Source organism: Crocuta crocuta, unplaced genomic scaffold, assembly GCF_008692635.1.
Source record: "Crocuta crocuta isolate KB4526 unplaced genomic scaffold, BGI_CrCroc_1.0 scaffold271, whole genome shotgun sequence".
NCBI lineage: Eukaryota > Metazoa > Chordata > Mammalia > Carnivora > Hyaenidae > Crocuta > Crocuta crocuta.
Window position 1 is genome coordinate 6,864,684 of NW_027527824.1, and position 13,684 is coordinate 6,878,367.

At 45.7% G+C, this 13,684-nt stretch overlaps 2 protein-coding genes across 2 annotated transcripts in view; both read left to right on the top strand.

Annotated features, from left to right (window-relative positions):
* ZPR1 (ZPR1 zinc finger) overlaps positions 1-4,479 on the top strand; it is an 8,505-nt gene extending 4,026 nt beyond the window's left edge. The window contains exons 10-14 of the mRNA XM_077777636.1: positions 688-777; positions 1,266-1,376; positions 1,953-2,039; positions 3,119-3,184; positions 3,883-4,479. Coding sequence (XP_077633762.1) covers positions 688-777; positions 1,266-1,376; positions 1,953-2,039; positions 3,119-3,184; positions 3,883-4,017 — 489 coding nt within the window. The 3' untranslated portion in view covers positions 4,018-4,479. The remainder of the gene's footprint in view (positions 1-687; positions 778-1,265; positions 1,377-1,952; positions 2,040-3,118; positions 3,185-3,882) is intronic.
* A 1,736-nt stretch (positions 4,480-6,215) lies between these two features.
* The window catches only part of BUD13 (BUD13 spliceosome associated protein), a 26,616-nt gene continuing 19,147 nt past the window's right edge, over positions 6,216-13,684 (top strand). The window contains 3 exon segments of the mRNA XM_077777645.1: positions 6,216-6,369; positions 8,887-8,980; positions 12,970-13,054. Of these exon segments, the coding sequence (XP_077633771.1) occupies positions 6,227-6,369; positions 8,887-8,980; positions 12,970-13,054 (322 nt within the window). The 5' untranslated portion in view covers positions 6,216-6,226.

The following is a 13,684-nucleotide window of genomic DNA, read 5'->3' on the forward strand; positions in this document are numbered from 1 at the left end:
AGACAGCGCGAGCAGGGGAGGGTCACAGAGAGAGGGAGTCACAGAGACTGAAACAGGCTCCAGGCTCTGAGCTGGCAGTCAGCACAGAGCCCGACGCGGGGCTCGAACCCACGAACCGCGAGATCATGACCTAAGCGAAAGTCGGACGCTTAACTGACTGAGCCACCCAGGCGCCCCGAGAGACCCTTTTTTTGACCCACCTCTTAAAGGGTTGGAAGTGCAGGGAAGCACATTTTGACTCCATAATAAACAGTTTTCTAGATCTCTCTGAAAATAGAATTGGCTGCTTTGGAGGGTTGTACATTACCTTCCCCTGAGTGTATTCAAGCAATAAGCTGTTTAAATTCTTACTTTTCTTTAAACTATTTAAATTCTGAACCCGGAATATTCTAAGGTACATCCACATGGTGGATGCAGTTGAGAGTCCTTTTCATCCTCAAGAGTCAGTTTGTTTTAAAAGGTAAATTTAGAGTTTGTTGGCAGTTTGGGGTAAGTTTTGGCAGGCTCCTGGCCGGCTCTTGGTGTTCGGTTTGGGTGCCTTCTGTCCCTCCTGGTTTAGAAGGCTGTGTCCTTGGTGGCTTCTAGTGGCCTGATCGGAGAGCTAAACCCCCGCTCTGAGGTCTCCCGGGTCCCAGGGGAGGACCCCATCTTCTCTGCTGCTGTTCCTGACGACTGTTCCCTGTGCAGGTGAAATCTGGAGGCGCCATAGAACCCTTGGGCACCAGGATCACCTTCCACATCACACATCCCTCAGATTTGACCAGAGACGTGCTCAAGGTAACATCCTGCTTAGGAAAGCGTCTGTCTGCCCTGCATGGCTGTCTCTATCTAGGGGAAATTGTCGCATTTTTAAAATTATGTTCTGGGATCGTGTGGTACCATCTAACTTCCCTTGGTTTCAGGATCCCTAAGCAGAGTTAATCCATGCCAGGAAGTACAGATTCAGAAGGTGAAATCCATAAACTCTCTGATGACTTGACAGTTTTTTGTCTCCAGTGTCCGTAAGGGCCTTTGTGTCTGATCTCTAATGACAGCATACCTGGCAGCTTGGGGCTATGACTCAGAATGTCACTTTATTAGACTGGCTCCATTTCTGTGGTTCACACGGAGAGGCACGAGCCTGGCTTTAACAGGAGCGTCGGTGAGAACTGGGGCAGCTTTTTCCCGAGACTGTCCCTGGCGGTATTAATTTGGCAGGACGACTCTGGTTAGCCTTTTCTAAGGGCCTCCTGTTCTGAAGCCTAATTTGATCTCTCCTCTCCCAGTCTGAGACATGTAGTGTGGAAATCCCAGAGCTGGAATTTGAACTGGGAATGGCCGTCCTCGGGGGCAAGTTCACCACACTGGAGGGGCTCCTGAAAGACATCCGGGAACTGGTGAGTCCCCTGAGTACAGTGGACGGCTGCTTCAGCTCTGTGCCTGGGGGGGGGNGCTCTCAGCTGGGGGTTTCTTTGCCCTAAAGCAGATTTTGAGAGACTTAAATATTAGTTTGGAGTGTGAAGATAAGGTGATGGGAATTCTGAATGGAGACTCCCAGGCTTCCCTCTGGGACCATGTAGCTATTTTGTGGTTTGGGTAGGTCGCTCATTTCAATGTAAAATGTGGGGAGGTGGGTCCTTCCAGCACCTGAAACTCCCCAACATGTATAGGCATGTGTGTTGACTTAGCCCGTTTATTCTCGTGAATCATTGTACTTACCTGATTCCCAGTGGTCAGGCATTTTGTCTTCGTAGACTGTACTTTGCATTTCTTCTTCAAACTAGAACGAGAGTTCATGCGGGAGGAACACCTTATGGTTCCCTGCCAGTTGTCATCTTGGCAGGTTAATCTCTGTGCCCTGAGCAGCGGCTGCCCAGGGCACAACGCTGGTATTCTAGGCCCTGTCCTGCCATTCCCCACCAGCTCAGGGGTCACACCGGGTATTCTAGCAATTCGGATGTTGTGTATTGCAGGTGACCAAGAACCCCTTCACACTGGGGGACAGTTCCAATCCTGGCCGGATGGAGAAGCTGCAGGAGTTTAGCCAGAAGTTAGACCAGGTGAGATGATTCTGGCCCTTCTGTCCTTGTGGGCCCGGGGGGGGCGGGGGTGGTGACGGTGGGCAGGAGGCCACATCCCTGTCCTGCCTCCTCCTAAACATCCAACCAACTTGTTGGGGGGTCTCCTGGTTTCCGACAGGCCGTGTCGTCGTCTTTCTCGGGTGTTCTCCCTTGTTTCGTTGGAGCGCTCTAGTAGCTGCAGTTGGGTTTTTCATTCACACTACTTTTCCAAGAGGTTGTTTTGTTTTGGTCTTTGAATACTCTCCCTCCTCCCTCCTCCCTTCTCTGAGGGAGTATCCTGTTGTTTTAAGAATGGAGTGTTTTTTTTTTTTCTCTTGAGAATGTTCATGCTGGTTTGTCTTGTTTTGATGTTTTATTTTTTCTTGCATAGTTTCCATTTCCTCTTAAGTTTTTTTTCCCCCTTGACTTTTTGTTTTTCAAGGTTGGGGGCTTTGCTCAGGTATAGTCCTTGTCAGCTTAAAAGTAGAGGGCTGAAACACCGGCGTGGAGGTGAATCTCACTCACCTTGGGCTCCTTGGAGAGGGAGTTAGCTTAGCCCTTTGTTGAGCTGAAACCCCAGTGCCAGCGTCGTTAGGTTTTCCCTCGGGCTGCTCACCCCATCAGCGGGTGTGCCATTTCCTGGCCAGAGGAGGGCCACTTGGCTGCCAGTGTTCTGAGAGCTGAGTGTGGGAAGAGGGCTTGGTATGTATCTCTCCTAATAACAGCATGTTCTTAATCTTCTGGTCTTGCTTGCTGTGCCTCCACCCCTCAACTAGGCCAGCGCCCCCTAGGCCATAGCATAAATCCTGCAGTTTTCTGCTGGGGTGGGGAAAGGGCAGTTGTTGGCCTGTGTAGAATGGGAGATGAGGTCCGGGATGTCACCATTGCTTCTTAAGTAACTTGCATACAGTCTTTCTTTTAGGTCTTCTCCACTCCACTTCGAGAGGTACCTCATTTCAGCAGTTTCTAAAACTTTTGGGGATTCTGCCACGTAAATTGGGTTGGTTCTTGTTTGGTAGACCAGCCCCTTCCTACCCGGAGTGAGGTAAAATTTATGTGCTGTATTCTGTTTTGTTTAGATCCTTGAGGGTAACATGAAGGCCCACTTGATTATGAATGATCCAGCAGGAAACAGCTACTTGCAGGTACGGTCAGCCTTCCCTGATAGTTCATCTATTTTCTGACCTTCCCTGAATATGTATTATTTCTCCAGAAGCTGGAGACTTGATTCTAAATGAACTGCTCTTTATCAAGGAACCTCTTAGAATTTGAGACCTAAGGAAGTGAGGGCAGGCAGGAGGGGCTATAAGTGTATGTCAAAGGGTGGGGGAGGGAGGAAGATACCTCTAAGCTCCTTCATTCTCTAGTTCAGGTCTTGTCCCTAGCGATGGAGTTGTGTGGAGTGAGCCTCGTCCAGAGGCTGAAGTAGGAAACCTGAGAGGCTTTAAACTGACTGGAGAGATATTCTGGTGATTTATAATCACTTTAACATTTACCGAGCAGTTATTACTGGTCAGGCAGAACTGTTTAAGGTCTCTCTGATTAAGAGTGTTGTGGTACTCTTCATAAGAAGGTGCAGATAGGTTTTTTAGACTGTTTTGTAAATTTGCCTCAGGCTGGACAGACCCGTTCTTGGGACTCTGTTGGGTTCTGTTGCTGCTTGCTAGTGTTGGGTTCTGTTGCTGCTTGCTAGTTGAGCCCAGCTATGGGGAATTGGAGGCCTTTAGAATAAAAAACTGCTTCTTAAGTTTTCTGGAAGGTGGGAGTTGGAAGCTACCCGGTGTGGGGAGGGGGCAGATAGCTGGGTGGCACAGGCACTGATTGTCTGTCCTTGGCCTTGCAGAATGTGTATGCACCCGAAGACGATCCTGAGATGAAGGTGGAGCATTATAAGCGCACATTTGACCAAAACGAGGAGCTAGGGCTCAATGACATGAAGACAGAGGGCTATGAGACAGGCCTGGCCCCACAGCGGTAGTACTGGATGGTTCCCAAGCCAGCCTCCAGTGCTGCTCCGACCGAGGGGTTATTTATTAGTATTGGGAAAGGCTAGGGTTGTCCTCCCCACCAGGCCTTGCCTGTGCCGGCGGGGAGGACACCTGGTGTGAGTCAGAGACATGGGCAGTCTCTGAACAGTTTGTGACAGAAGTGCAAGCCAACTGTTGGACCGTATTTTGGAGGTTGTGAGTGGCCTGGGAAGAAACCCAGAAATGAACCATGGGGCATGTCGTCAATGCTTTTTTCCTATCAAGTCTTTCCCCTCCCTCCACATAATATGCGCGCTGCGGTTGGAGCTCTGAAGATGGAAGACCACGGTATCTGGAGTTTGGGAGTCGGTTGGGGAGTAGAACATACTGGCTTTCAACGGGAATAGAGTCTTCTGAGGGGAGGGAGTCAGCACGGGAGAAGTTCTCATTAAAATGATGGCTTTCCAACAGGACTGGCCTCTGAATTCACTCTGTCCTTGTTTGATACGATGCAGGTAGAATTCAATTTCCTGAAGAAAATTTTTCCCCAGTGCAGCCAGTTTGGGGATTGGAGTTGGCATTTCATTCATTCCTTCAGTAGATGTTGGAGTGCTTACCTTGTGCTAGGCATACCACAGAACTGAACAAAATAAAGCCCTGCAGTCGTGGGGCTTAAAGTGGACTTTTAAGGTCAAGTCTGTAATTCTTGCTTGTTTTATCAGATGGAGCTAATAAAACTAGAGGACAAAGCTCAGACAGTGCCACTGGGCATAAATTTGATCCTGCTCATCTGCCTTGTGGGGTAGGCAGGGTTGGGATCTGAGCTTGGGGCTGGTCAGGCAAAGTGAGTCGGAAAGGGAGGGGTAAACTGGAGACTTGGGCAGGAGAGGAGTTGATGGGGAGGAGAGAGCTATAATGGTAATGTTTGCTGGAGCAGAAGGAGGAAGCATTGAGATGCCTGCCGACAGCAGGGCAGAGGCAGGGCTTTGGCGTTCAGTTTGAGATCCACCAAAGTGGACTAGCAGCCAGCACAGGGCTGTGTCTGGGGTGACCCGTGGGGCCCTCCAGCTAGTGAAGTCCTGAATCAGTCCAGTGTCCCCCTGCCACAAGCCCTCGGGGACACAGTCCTGAGCCGGACCTCTCAGGATAAGCCAGTGCCTAAAAGTTTATGCATGTACCTGTTTTTTAATACGTGTAAGTATTTTTTGAACATGTAGCCTAAATTCTTGAGTATTTATAATGTATAATAAGCCTTCTTGACTAATATACTGTCACAAATTGACAAACATTTAACATGAGATCAGGAAAATACACGATCTAACGTTTTATTTCAAGAACTTTGGATTTACCTCTTGCATCTTACTTCGGTAGCCTCTGCTCCCAAGGGTTATGTTTTGGCTGTGTGAAGTTAGGGCAACTTCCTTGACCTCTCCACGCTTGTTTTCTCGTTTGTGAAACAAACTTCAGAATTCGAATGCAACCTCTCTAGCTTCCCTGGTTTGCTATGCTGAAAGTTGAAACATCCTTGTCGGAAAGATTCTAGGCAAGAATTAGCCAGGGGCCACCTGTGGTATCAAACATGGGGAAGTTCACAGGTTGGAAACCTCCCTATTTTTAAATAGTAATTACACTGGGTTTGGAATTCCTGACTTCCTCTCTTGAATGGTAGAAGCCTGTAAGAGCAGTCTCTGTCTCCCCCCTCCCCCCGCCCCGACCTAAATCTATACTAATATAAATTAGTAACACTGTGCGCTAGACACTTTTCTAAAAACTTCACGCAGTTATTGTATCTCATTCCTCCCAACCATGCAGTTAGGTGACATTCTCCCCATTTTGTTAAATGACTTGCTCAAGGTCCTACAGCTAGGAAGTTAATGGAGCCCCAACTCCGATACACTGCCCCTCCAGGGCCCCTGTCCTTGACAATGGTGCATCTTAAGCTGCCTGGGGCAGAGATCTTGTTTGGGTCGTGGTTGTGGCCCGGTGCTGGTGCACAACCTGTTGAAAGGACAGATGGACGCACGGAAAGCCATGGTTGCGCCGGCAGAGGGACGCGCAGAGGGCTCCGGACGTGAGCGCGCTCCCGTGGCAGCCCAGGCAGCGCTGACCGCTCTTCACCACTTCCGGTCCCGGCCACGCCTCCTCAAGGACGCTCCGTGCGTTTCGCGTTCAAGAATTTTGTCCCAAGCGCCGAGCCGTCTCCCCGCCCCCGCCGCTGCCATGGCGGCAGCTCCGCCGGTCTCCAAGGCCGAGTACCTGAAGCGTTATTTGTCTGGGGCAGGTGCCGGCGTCGATGGGGGCCCTGATTCGGGTCGCAAGCGTCGCAGAAAGCGGCCGAAGCCTGGCGGGGCCGGCGGAAAGGGGTGAGTTGGTTCTGGCGGGGTGGGGCCTGCGNCCCTCTCCCGGCCGCCCGTCCCGCTCCCCGCAGGGCTCGTCCGGCCGGAACCCGGAGCCCAGCTCAGGCGCCCCGCGCGTCCCTGGGCGCTGTCTTCGACGTCTCCAGCCCGGCTGTAACTTTCATCCCTCTTTTCCCGCTCTTGTAGCATTCCGTCCACTCCAATAGAGAATGAGTATCTCGTCCTGAGAATAATGGTGGAGCTCGCCCAAAGCCTCCCTGTTTGGATATTTAGGGCCCCGAACCTGTCTGTGGGGTTCAGCGATCCCAGGGACTCCGGTTCTGAGTGAGAGACCTATGCTTACTTCCTGTTAGTCTTCATAGTGATGCTACTAACAGTTCTTGTCATGCACCAAATGCAGTTCTAAGTACTTTAGACGTAAATGAATTTATTTAAGCTTCATGATACTACCACGAAGTTGGTATTCTTATTATCCCCGTTTTTCAAATGAGAAAACTTTGTAGCCCACGGTTCTGCGTTGAATAGTGCTTTTCCCCTTTTCACATCCACCCAGAACCGCAGAATGTGATTTCTTTGGAAGTAGTGTTTTTGCAGATGTATTTCGTTAAGATGGGGTCATGGTGGATTAGGATGGGCGCCTAGTCCAATATGACTGATGTCCTTTTAGGAAGAGGGAAATTTGGACGTTAGGGGGAAACATAGGGGAAGTACAGCCATGTTAAGATGGAGGCTGAGATTGGACTGGATATACACTGCCACTAGCCAGAGTATGCCTGGGGCTATCAGAAGTCCAGAAATGTCGCTTAGAGTCTTCCCAGTGGTCATTGCCTTGCAGACACCTCGACTTCAGACTTCAAGCCTCCAGAACTGTGAGAGAATAGTTTCTGTTGTTTTGAGCCACCCACCTTGTAGTACTTTGTTAGGCAGCCCTAGGGAACTAATATGCCCAGTTCCAAAGAACAAGTCCAGTTCCTTTCCTGATTTGGTTCCTGCCCATTCTTGCTGTCTTCCTACCCTTCTGACGTGTGGATGCTTTGGAGGCAATGCCATGCAGTGAAACTAGCTTGAGCTTTCAAGTAACAACACCTAGTTTGAGTCCTAGTTGTGCCACTTTGTGGACTGTGTGGCTGTGGGCAGGACATTCATCTCTCTAAGCCTGTTTCCTCATCTTTAAAATAGAGTAATAATTGGGGCACCTGGGTGGCGTGGTTAAGTGTCCGACTTCAGCTCAGGTCACGATCTCATGGTTCGTGGTTTCAGGCTGCTCATCAGGCTGGCTGCTGTTGGCCTGTCAGCAAAGAGCCTGCTTCAGATCCTCTGTCCTCTCTCTGCCCCTCTCCCGCTTGTGCTCTCCCAATAGATAGATAGACAGATAGAAATAATGATAGGTTTTTATGGTTATGATTAGAGATGTATAAAGTAGGGGCACCTGGGTAGCTCCGTCAGTTAAGCGTCCGACTGTGGCTCAGGTCATGATCTCGCAGTTGTGAGTTCGAGCCTTGCGTCGGGCTCTGTGCTGACAGCTCAGAGCCTGGAGCCTGCTTCAGTCTCTCTCTGCCCCTCCTCTGCTTGCTCTCTCTCCCCCCACCCCTCAAAAATAAATAAACATTAAAAAAATTTAGAGATGTGTGAAGTAATATTGGCTTTTCAAATAGAACTGTTCACATCCTGGCAGTCATTGTTAATTATTTGGACTCATCTATAGTTTGTATGACAAACATTTATTCAGTATTATTTCCTATGCTAGTTACTTCAGGGTGTTGAGGATATCACTGTGAATGAGAAGGCCTAGTCCCTCTTCTGGTGGACCTTATTGTTTAATGGGGATACAGGCTTTCAACATCTAATTACACAACTAATTGATTTATTTTGTTTGTAATTAATGCAGTGAAAGTATTCCAAGGATGTGTAACATAGATTCTTAGTTGAGTGAAATAAGGGGAGAAGTCAAGGAAGGTATGCTCTGGGAAGTTAAATGTATGCTAGGATGGGGCGCCTGGGTGGCTTAGTCGGTTAAGCGTCCGACTTTCGCTTAGGTCATGATCTCGCGGTTCGTGGGTTCGAGCCCCGCGTCGGGCTCTGTGCTGACTGCCAGCTCAGAGCCTGGAGCCTATTTCAGAGTCTGTGTCTCCCTCTCTCTCTGACCCTCCCCTGCTCACGCTGTCTCTCTCTCTCTCTCCTAGAAATAAATAAAAATATTTTAAAAAAATGTATGCTAGGATCTTAAGAGTGAGTGAGAGTTTCCCAGTAAAGAATGAGATGAGTAGGTCAGGCAGAGGGAAGGAACAGCATATGTGAAAACTGATGTGGTAAGGACTTCAGCTCATTCCAGGTACCAGAAGATGACTAGCAAGGTAGCGAACTTGGAGGCAGTGGTACCAGATGAAGTGGGCCATATAGGCAAAGGCTGGACCCTGAAGAATCTTGTAGGATTTTGAGCTTTATCCTACAATCCATAGTGTTTGTAGGCTGTTATCCAAGATTGATTCTTCCTTTTTGATCTTTTTATTTTTTCACATTTAGAATGCGGATTGTGGATGATGATGTGAGCTGGACATGTATCTCCACCACTAAACCGGAAAAGGAGGAAGAGGAAGATGATGGAGATTTGCCTGTGGTATTTATCTTTGGAGTCTGTGAGGACTTTTAAATGCAAGCCTGTCTCTCAATCTCAATTCCCGGTACAGGGTGGATTTATAAGGTGGAATGTTGAGGGCAGAGAAGGGGTGATACTTTTCAGAGAGCTGGATTTTTTTTTGTTTTGTTTTGTTTTTTAAGTTTACTTATTTTGAGACAGTGAGAGAACACAGGAAGGGCAGAGAGAGGGGGATAGGGAAAGAATCCCATGCAGACTCTACACCATCAGCGCGGAGCCTGATGTGGGGCTCAAACCCACGAACTGTGAGATCATGACCTGAGCTGAAGTCAGGAGTCAAACACTTAAGTGACTGAGCCCCTTGGTGCCCCTAAAAGATACTTTAAAGTGGTCTTCTTTGATGATGCCTGTACACTGTTTTCGTTGTTTATGGAGGGCCCTGTTAGCCTAGAAATGGGAACTAATCCCAGAGTGGCAGAATTTCTCAGCATCAACAATAGAATATATTTACAATCAGCCATGGTTCAATTTATTGGAATGTACCTTGCAAACAATGTTCAGGTTCAATTTACAGGAAACTTATTTGCTCCTTTTTTTCATTGATTCAGTGAAGTTTAAAATTGTACGCTTTTGTCTAAGTATTGTAGATATGTAGGTTAATAAAACCTAGTGTCTGTACTTCAGAGATGATACCCTAGACGGGAGACAGAATTTCAGATAATTTCAACAATGTGATAAATGGTGGAGAGACATTTGAGTTATGTACCAAGTGCTATTAGAGCACAGGGGAAGTGGCACATTTTTTTATTCCCCTGGGAAATTCTATGAAGGCAGTAAACATCCAAACTGAGTTTTGAAGGATGAGTAAGAACCAAGTGGGCAAAAGGATAGGCAAATAGTCTTAACATTGGTGCCATCGTGGAAACTTTGCTGAGGAACCAGGAGAAAAGGGGAGCTGTTGTTAAGCTGTCATGCAGTAAAAAGTTGTAAAAATGAATACCTGATGGGTATTTTGAATGTTAATGTCCAGCATATTCTATAGTACCTCACCTAAAAGAAAATTTGTTAGTGATTAAAAGGGAAATAGTGCAGTGCCTGGCTGGCTCAGATGATGGAGCGAGTGGCTTTTGATCTCGGGGTTGTGAGTTTGAGCCCCATGTTGGGTGTAGAAATTACTTTAAAAACAAAAGAAAAGGAAGAGGGAAGTAGTGATCATAAGTGGCCAATTTAGTTTCATTTGGAACCAGGCACATAATTAATGTTTACAATGTTTTTTTTAATATTATAAAAGCAATACATATTTTTAAAAAATGTTTATTTTTAAGTAATGTCTACATCCAATGCGAAGCTCAAACTCACAACCCCAAGATCCAGAGTCACATGCTCTACTGACTGAGCCATCTAGGCACCCCAAAAGCAATACATATTTAGTGTAGAATATTTGGGAATTATAAGAATGTTTAAAATTTCAAAAAAAATGTAATACAGCACTTATACTGTGACTATCAAAAGATAGCAACTGCTCACATTTGGATGCCTGTCTCTTTAATTCATAGATGATACAGACTTCTGTTTTCTTTATTTTTTAAAATATAATTGGGATCATACTGAATTCTGGTTTTGGAGCCTGCTCTTTCATTTAATAATATGTTGTGAATACTTTAGTAAGATTTTTAAAATATTTTTTGAGAACGTGACTTTTCATGGTTGCAGTAGTAGTTCATTGTATATATTAATTTAACCTGTCCTCTTACTGGACATGTGGGTTGTTTTCTGTTTTGAAATACAGTGCTTTGAGAAACCTTTTGTACATAAAGCGTTGTAGAAATCTGTTTATTTGTTTATCCCCACCAAGTGGAATTACTAGGTTAGAAAGTATTGAGTTGTATTCCCATATTGCTTTCCAAAAGGTGGTACCAGTGTACACCCCCCTACGGTTGTTTGAGAAAGCCATTTTCCCCATTTCTCCATCAATACTGAGCATTATTTTTAACAACAGAAGTAACAGTGAACTTACGCCAGTTTGCAGGTGAACAATGGTATCGTTTCTTTGAGAAACAGTGAAGTGAATACTTTTTTCATATGTTTATAGGGCATTTGTATTTTATTAATTTTTTTGGTATTTTTTCCATTGTTTAGAAAATTGGACTTTAAAATTTTTTTTAATGTTTTATTTATTTCTGAGAGAGAGAGAGACAGTGTGAGCAGGGGAGGGGCAGAGAGAGAGGGAGACACAGAATCTGAAACAGGCTCCAGGCTCTGAGCTAGCTGTCAGCACAGAGCCAGACACGAACCGTGAGATCATGGCCTGAGCCAAAGTCGGACGCTTAACTGACTGAGCCACCCAGGCGCCCCTGGACTTTAAATTTTTTTCACTGATTTGATATTTATATAATAGAATATATTACCTGTTTTACCTGTTATAGGTATATTTTATTATTTGCTTTTCATTTATAGTAGTTTTTTAAAATTTAAAAATTTTAATTTCTGTCTAGTCAAGTCTGTTAATTTTCCTTTATGATATTGTCTTTTTTTCTATGATTGCCTGAAAACCTGAACGAGGGAGGGTTTAGCTCCACTGCTCTCTACGTTGGTTTAAATAGATCTCGATTACTGAATTCATTTGTTACTGCAAGACCATCAGCACCAGTAATAATGGCGAAACAATTAGGACAAGCACAATAGCGGTGGCAGCCCAAGAATAATAGGTGTGATTTATTGAGCATTTACCATGTCCCTTGCTGCTTAGCTTACATGAGTTAGCTCCCCGAATCCTCGTAGCACTCCTTTGAGTCCTACTTTCACAAATGAGGAAACCGACACTTAGAGAAAATAACTTGCCGCTGCATACATCTTCAGTGGTGGAGCTGGAGACTGAGATCTCAGTTCATCTTGCTTGAATTCAAGCCCATGCTTTTATTACCTGGGGAGAGATCTCAAAACCAGGTTATGTGAGGAATGATGATAGGATCTTGGGAGCAGAGAAATAGAGGTGAATTATGACCTGGGTTTGGATTTCAGTTCTGCCACTTGCTGGCTTGTGACATTGAGAAATTTAACTTCTCTGAGTCTTAGTTTGTTCTTTATTAGTGTGGAACCTTTCTTTGCAGGACTGTTGTGAGGATTGAGTAAGATAATATAAGTAAAGTCCAAACACGGTTTTGGACTGTACCTATAACTAGAATTTATTACGCCAGCCATCTTTGAAAGCCTCTTTTGTGGAAGGGGCACTAGTTGCATCAGGGACAGAGCTAGGCTTAATGGAAGGAAGTTACGGGAAAGTAGGTTCAGGTCCAATAAGACTAAGGACTTTCTAGCACTGCCCCCAAATACAGCGGACTGTGTTGTAATGTAGTGAGTTCCCTGTTTGTAAATTAATTGATTCCCTGTCAGGAACTGGGTGAGTGATCATTTACCAAGGATATGAGAATATTTCAGATTTGTTTGGGAATTTTGATGATCTGAAATGTGTTTTTATCCCTGAAAGATTCTGTGATTCCGTTTACTTCTTAATGATTTCTTTTGGTTGGATTTAAGAAAACCCATTGTCATTGTGACTACCTCTGACAACAAAGGTTTCACAAGGAGCCCGAAGCCCTTGACGAGTGATAGGCACGCCAGGGAACCGGCCTGTGTTGTCACTCTGGATATAACATACAAGTAGAAGGGTGAAAGGAATTTCTCTTTTAGCATCCCCAGGGCAGTTGTGTACCTGACAGGTTGATAAAGAAGGTTTGTGATGAAGAAGTTCATCCTTTGGAGGAAAATTGGTTAGTCAGAGAAAGATGTATAATTCAACTGTCCAGTGACAATCAGATAAACATCTCATAGGGCAAACGTAACTGAAGACCACTACATGTTTCTACATGTTTCTTCGTGGCTGTTTGGGACTCGTGTGTGCCATGTACATTAGGAATGGGAATGGTGATAGCTTCAGGTCCTTGAAACACTAGTGCTCCTTGACTGGATCCTGTGCATGTTCTCAACCTAAGTTGTCCTAACTCTGACAGGTGGCTGAGTTTGTGGATGAGCGGCCGGAAGAGGTAAAGCAGATGGAAGCCTTTCGTTCCAGTGCCAAATGGAAGCTTCTAGGAGGTTAGTTTCAACAATAGATAAATCTAAATTTCCCATTTATAGGGGAAGCCTTTTTGTCTTCTCTACATTTTTCTTTCTTTTTAAAAAATTAAAAAAAAATTTTTTTTTTTAATGTTTTATTTATTTCCAGGAGAGAGAGAGAGAGACAGCGTGAGCAGGGGAGAGTCAGNCACTTTTCTTTTAGAGGCATACATAGTTGGTTTTAGTGTGTCCTTGATCCTGAAAAATACAGTGTGAAAAGGAATCCAGAACTTCTTCAGATGTAGCAAGACATGGGAACTGAGAGTCCAGGTGTCCCATTTTCTCTTATATTTCCGCATTAGTTAGGGTTACTGAAGCCAGGAAGTCACTTACCTGGGGGTCTTGCAGTAACCACTGCCCTCTGGCCCAAATAGGAGAGTACTTAGTATATAGGCAAGTCTTTCTTTGTCCTTCCCTGAAGTATTGCTGTTTTGCAGCACATTGTCCTCCACTTGCCCGCTCTGTGCCCTCTCTCTGGGCTAATAGTTCAACTCCCTATTTAGAAAGCTTTTGAGTTCTTTGGGAATAGACAGATGGCGTTTGTCATGTCTGAGTGGAGGCTGTCTAGGTCTTTCCTCCCCTGCCCCCCCCCCCCCCCCGCAAAATCAA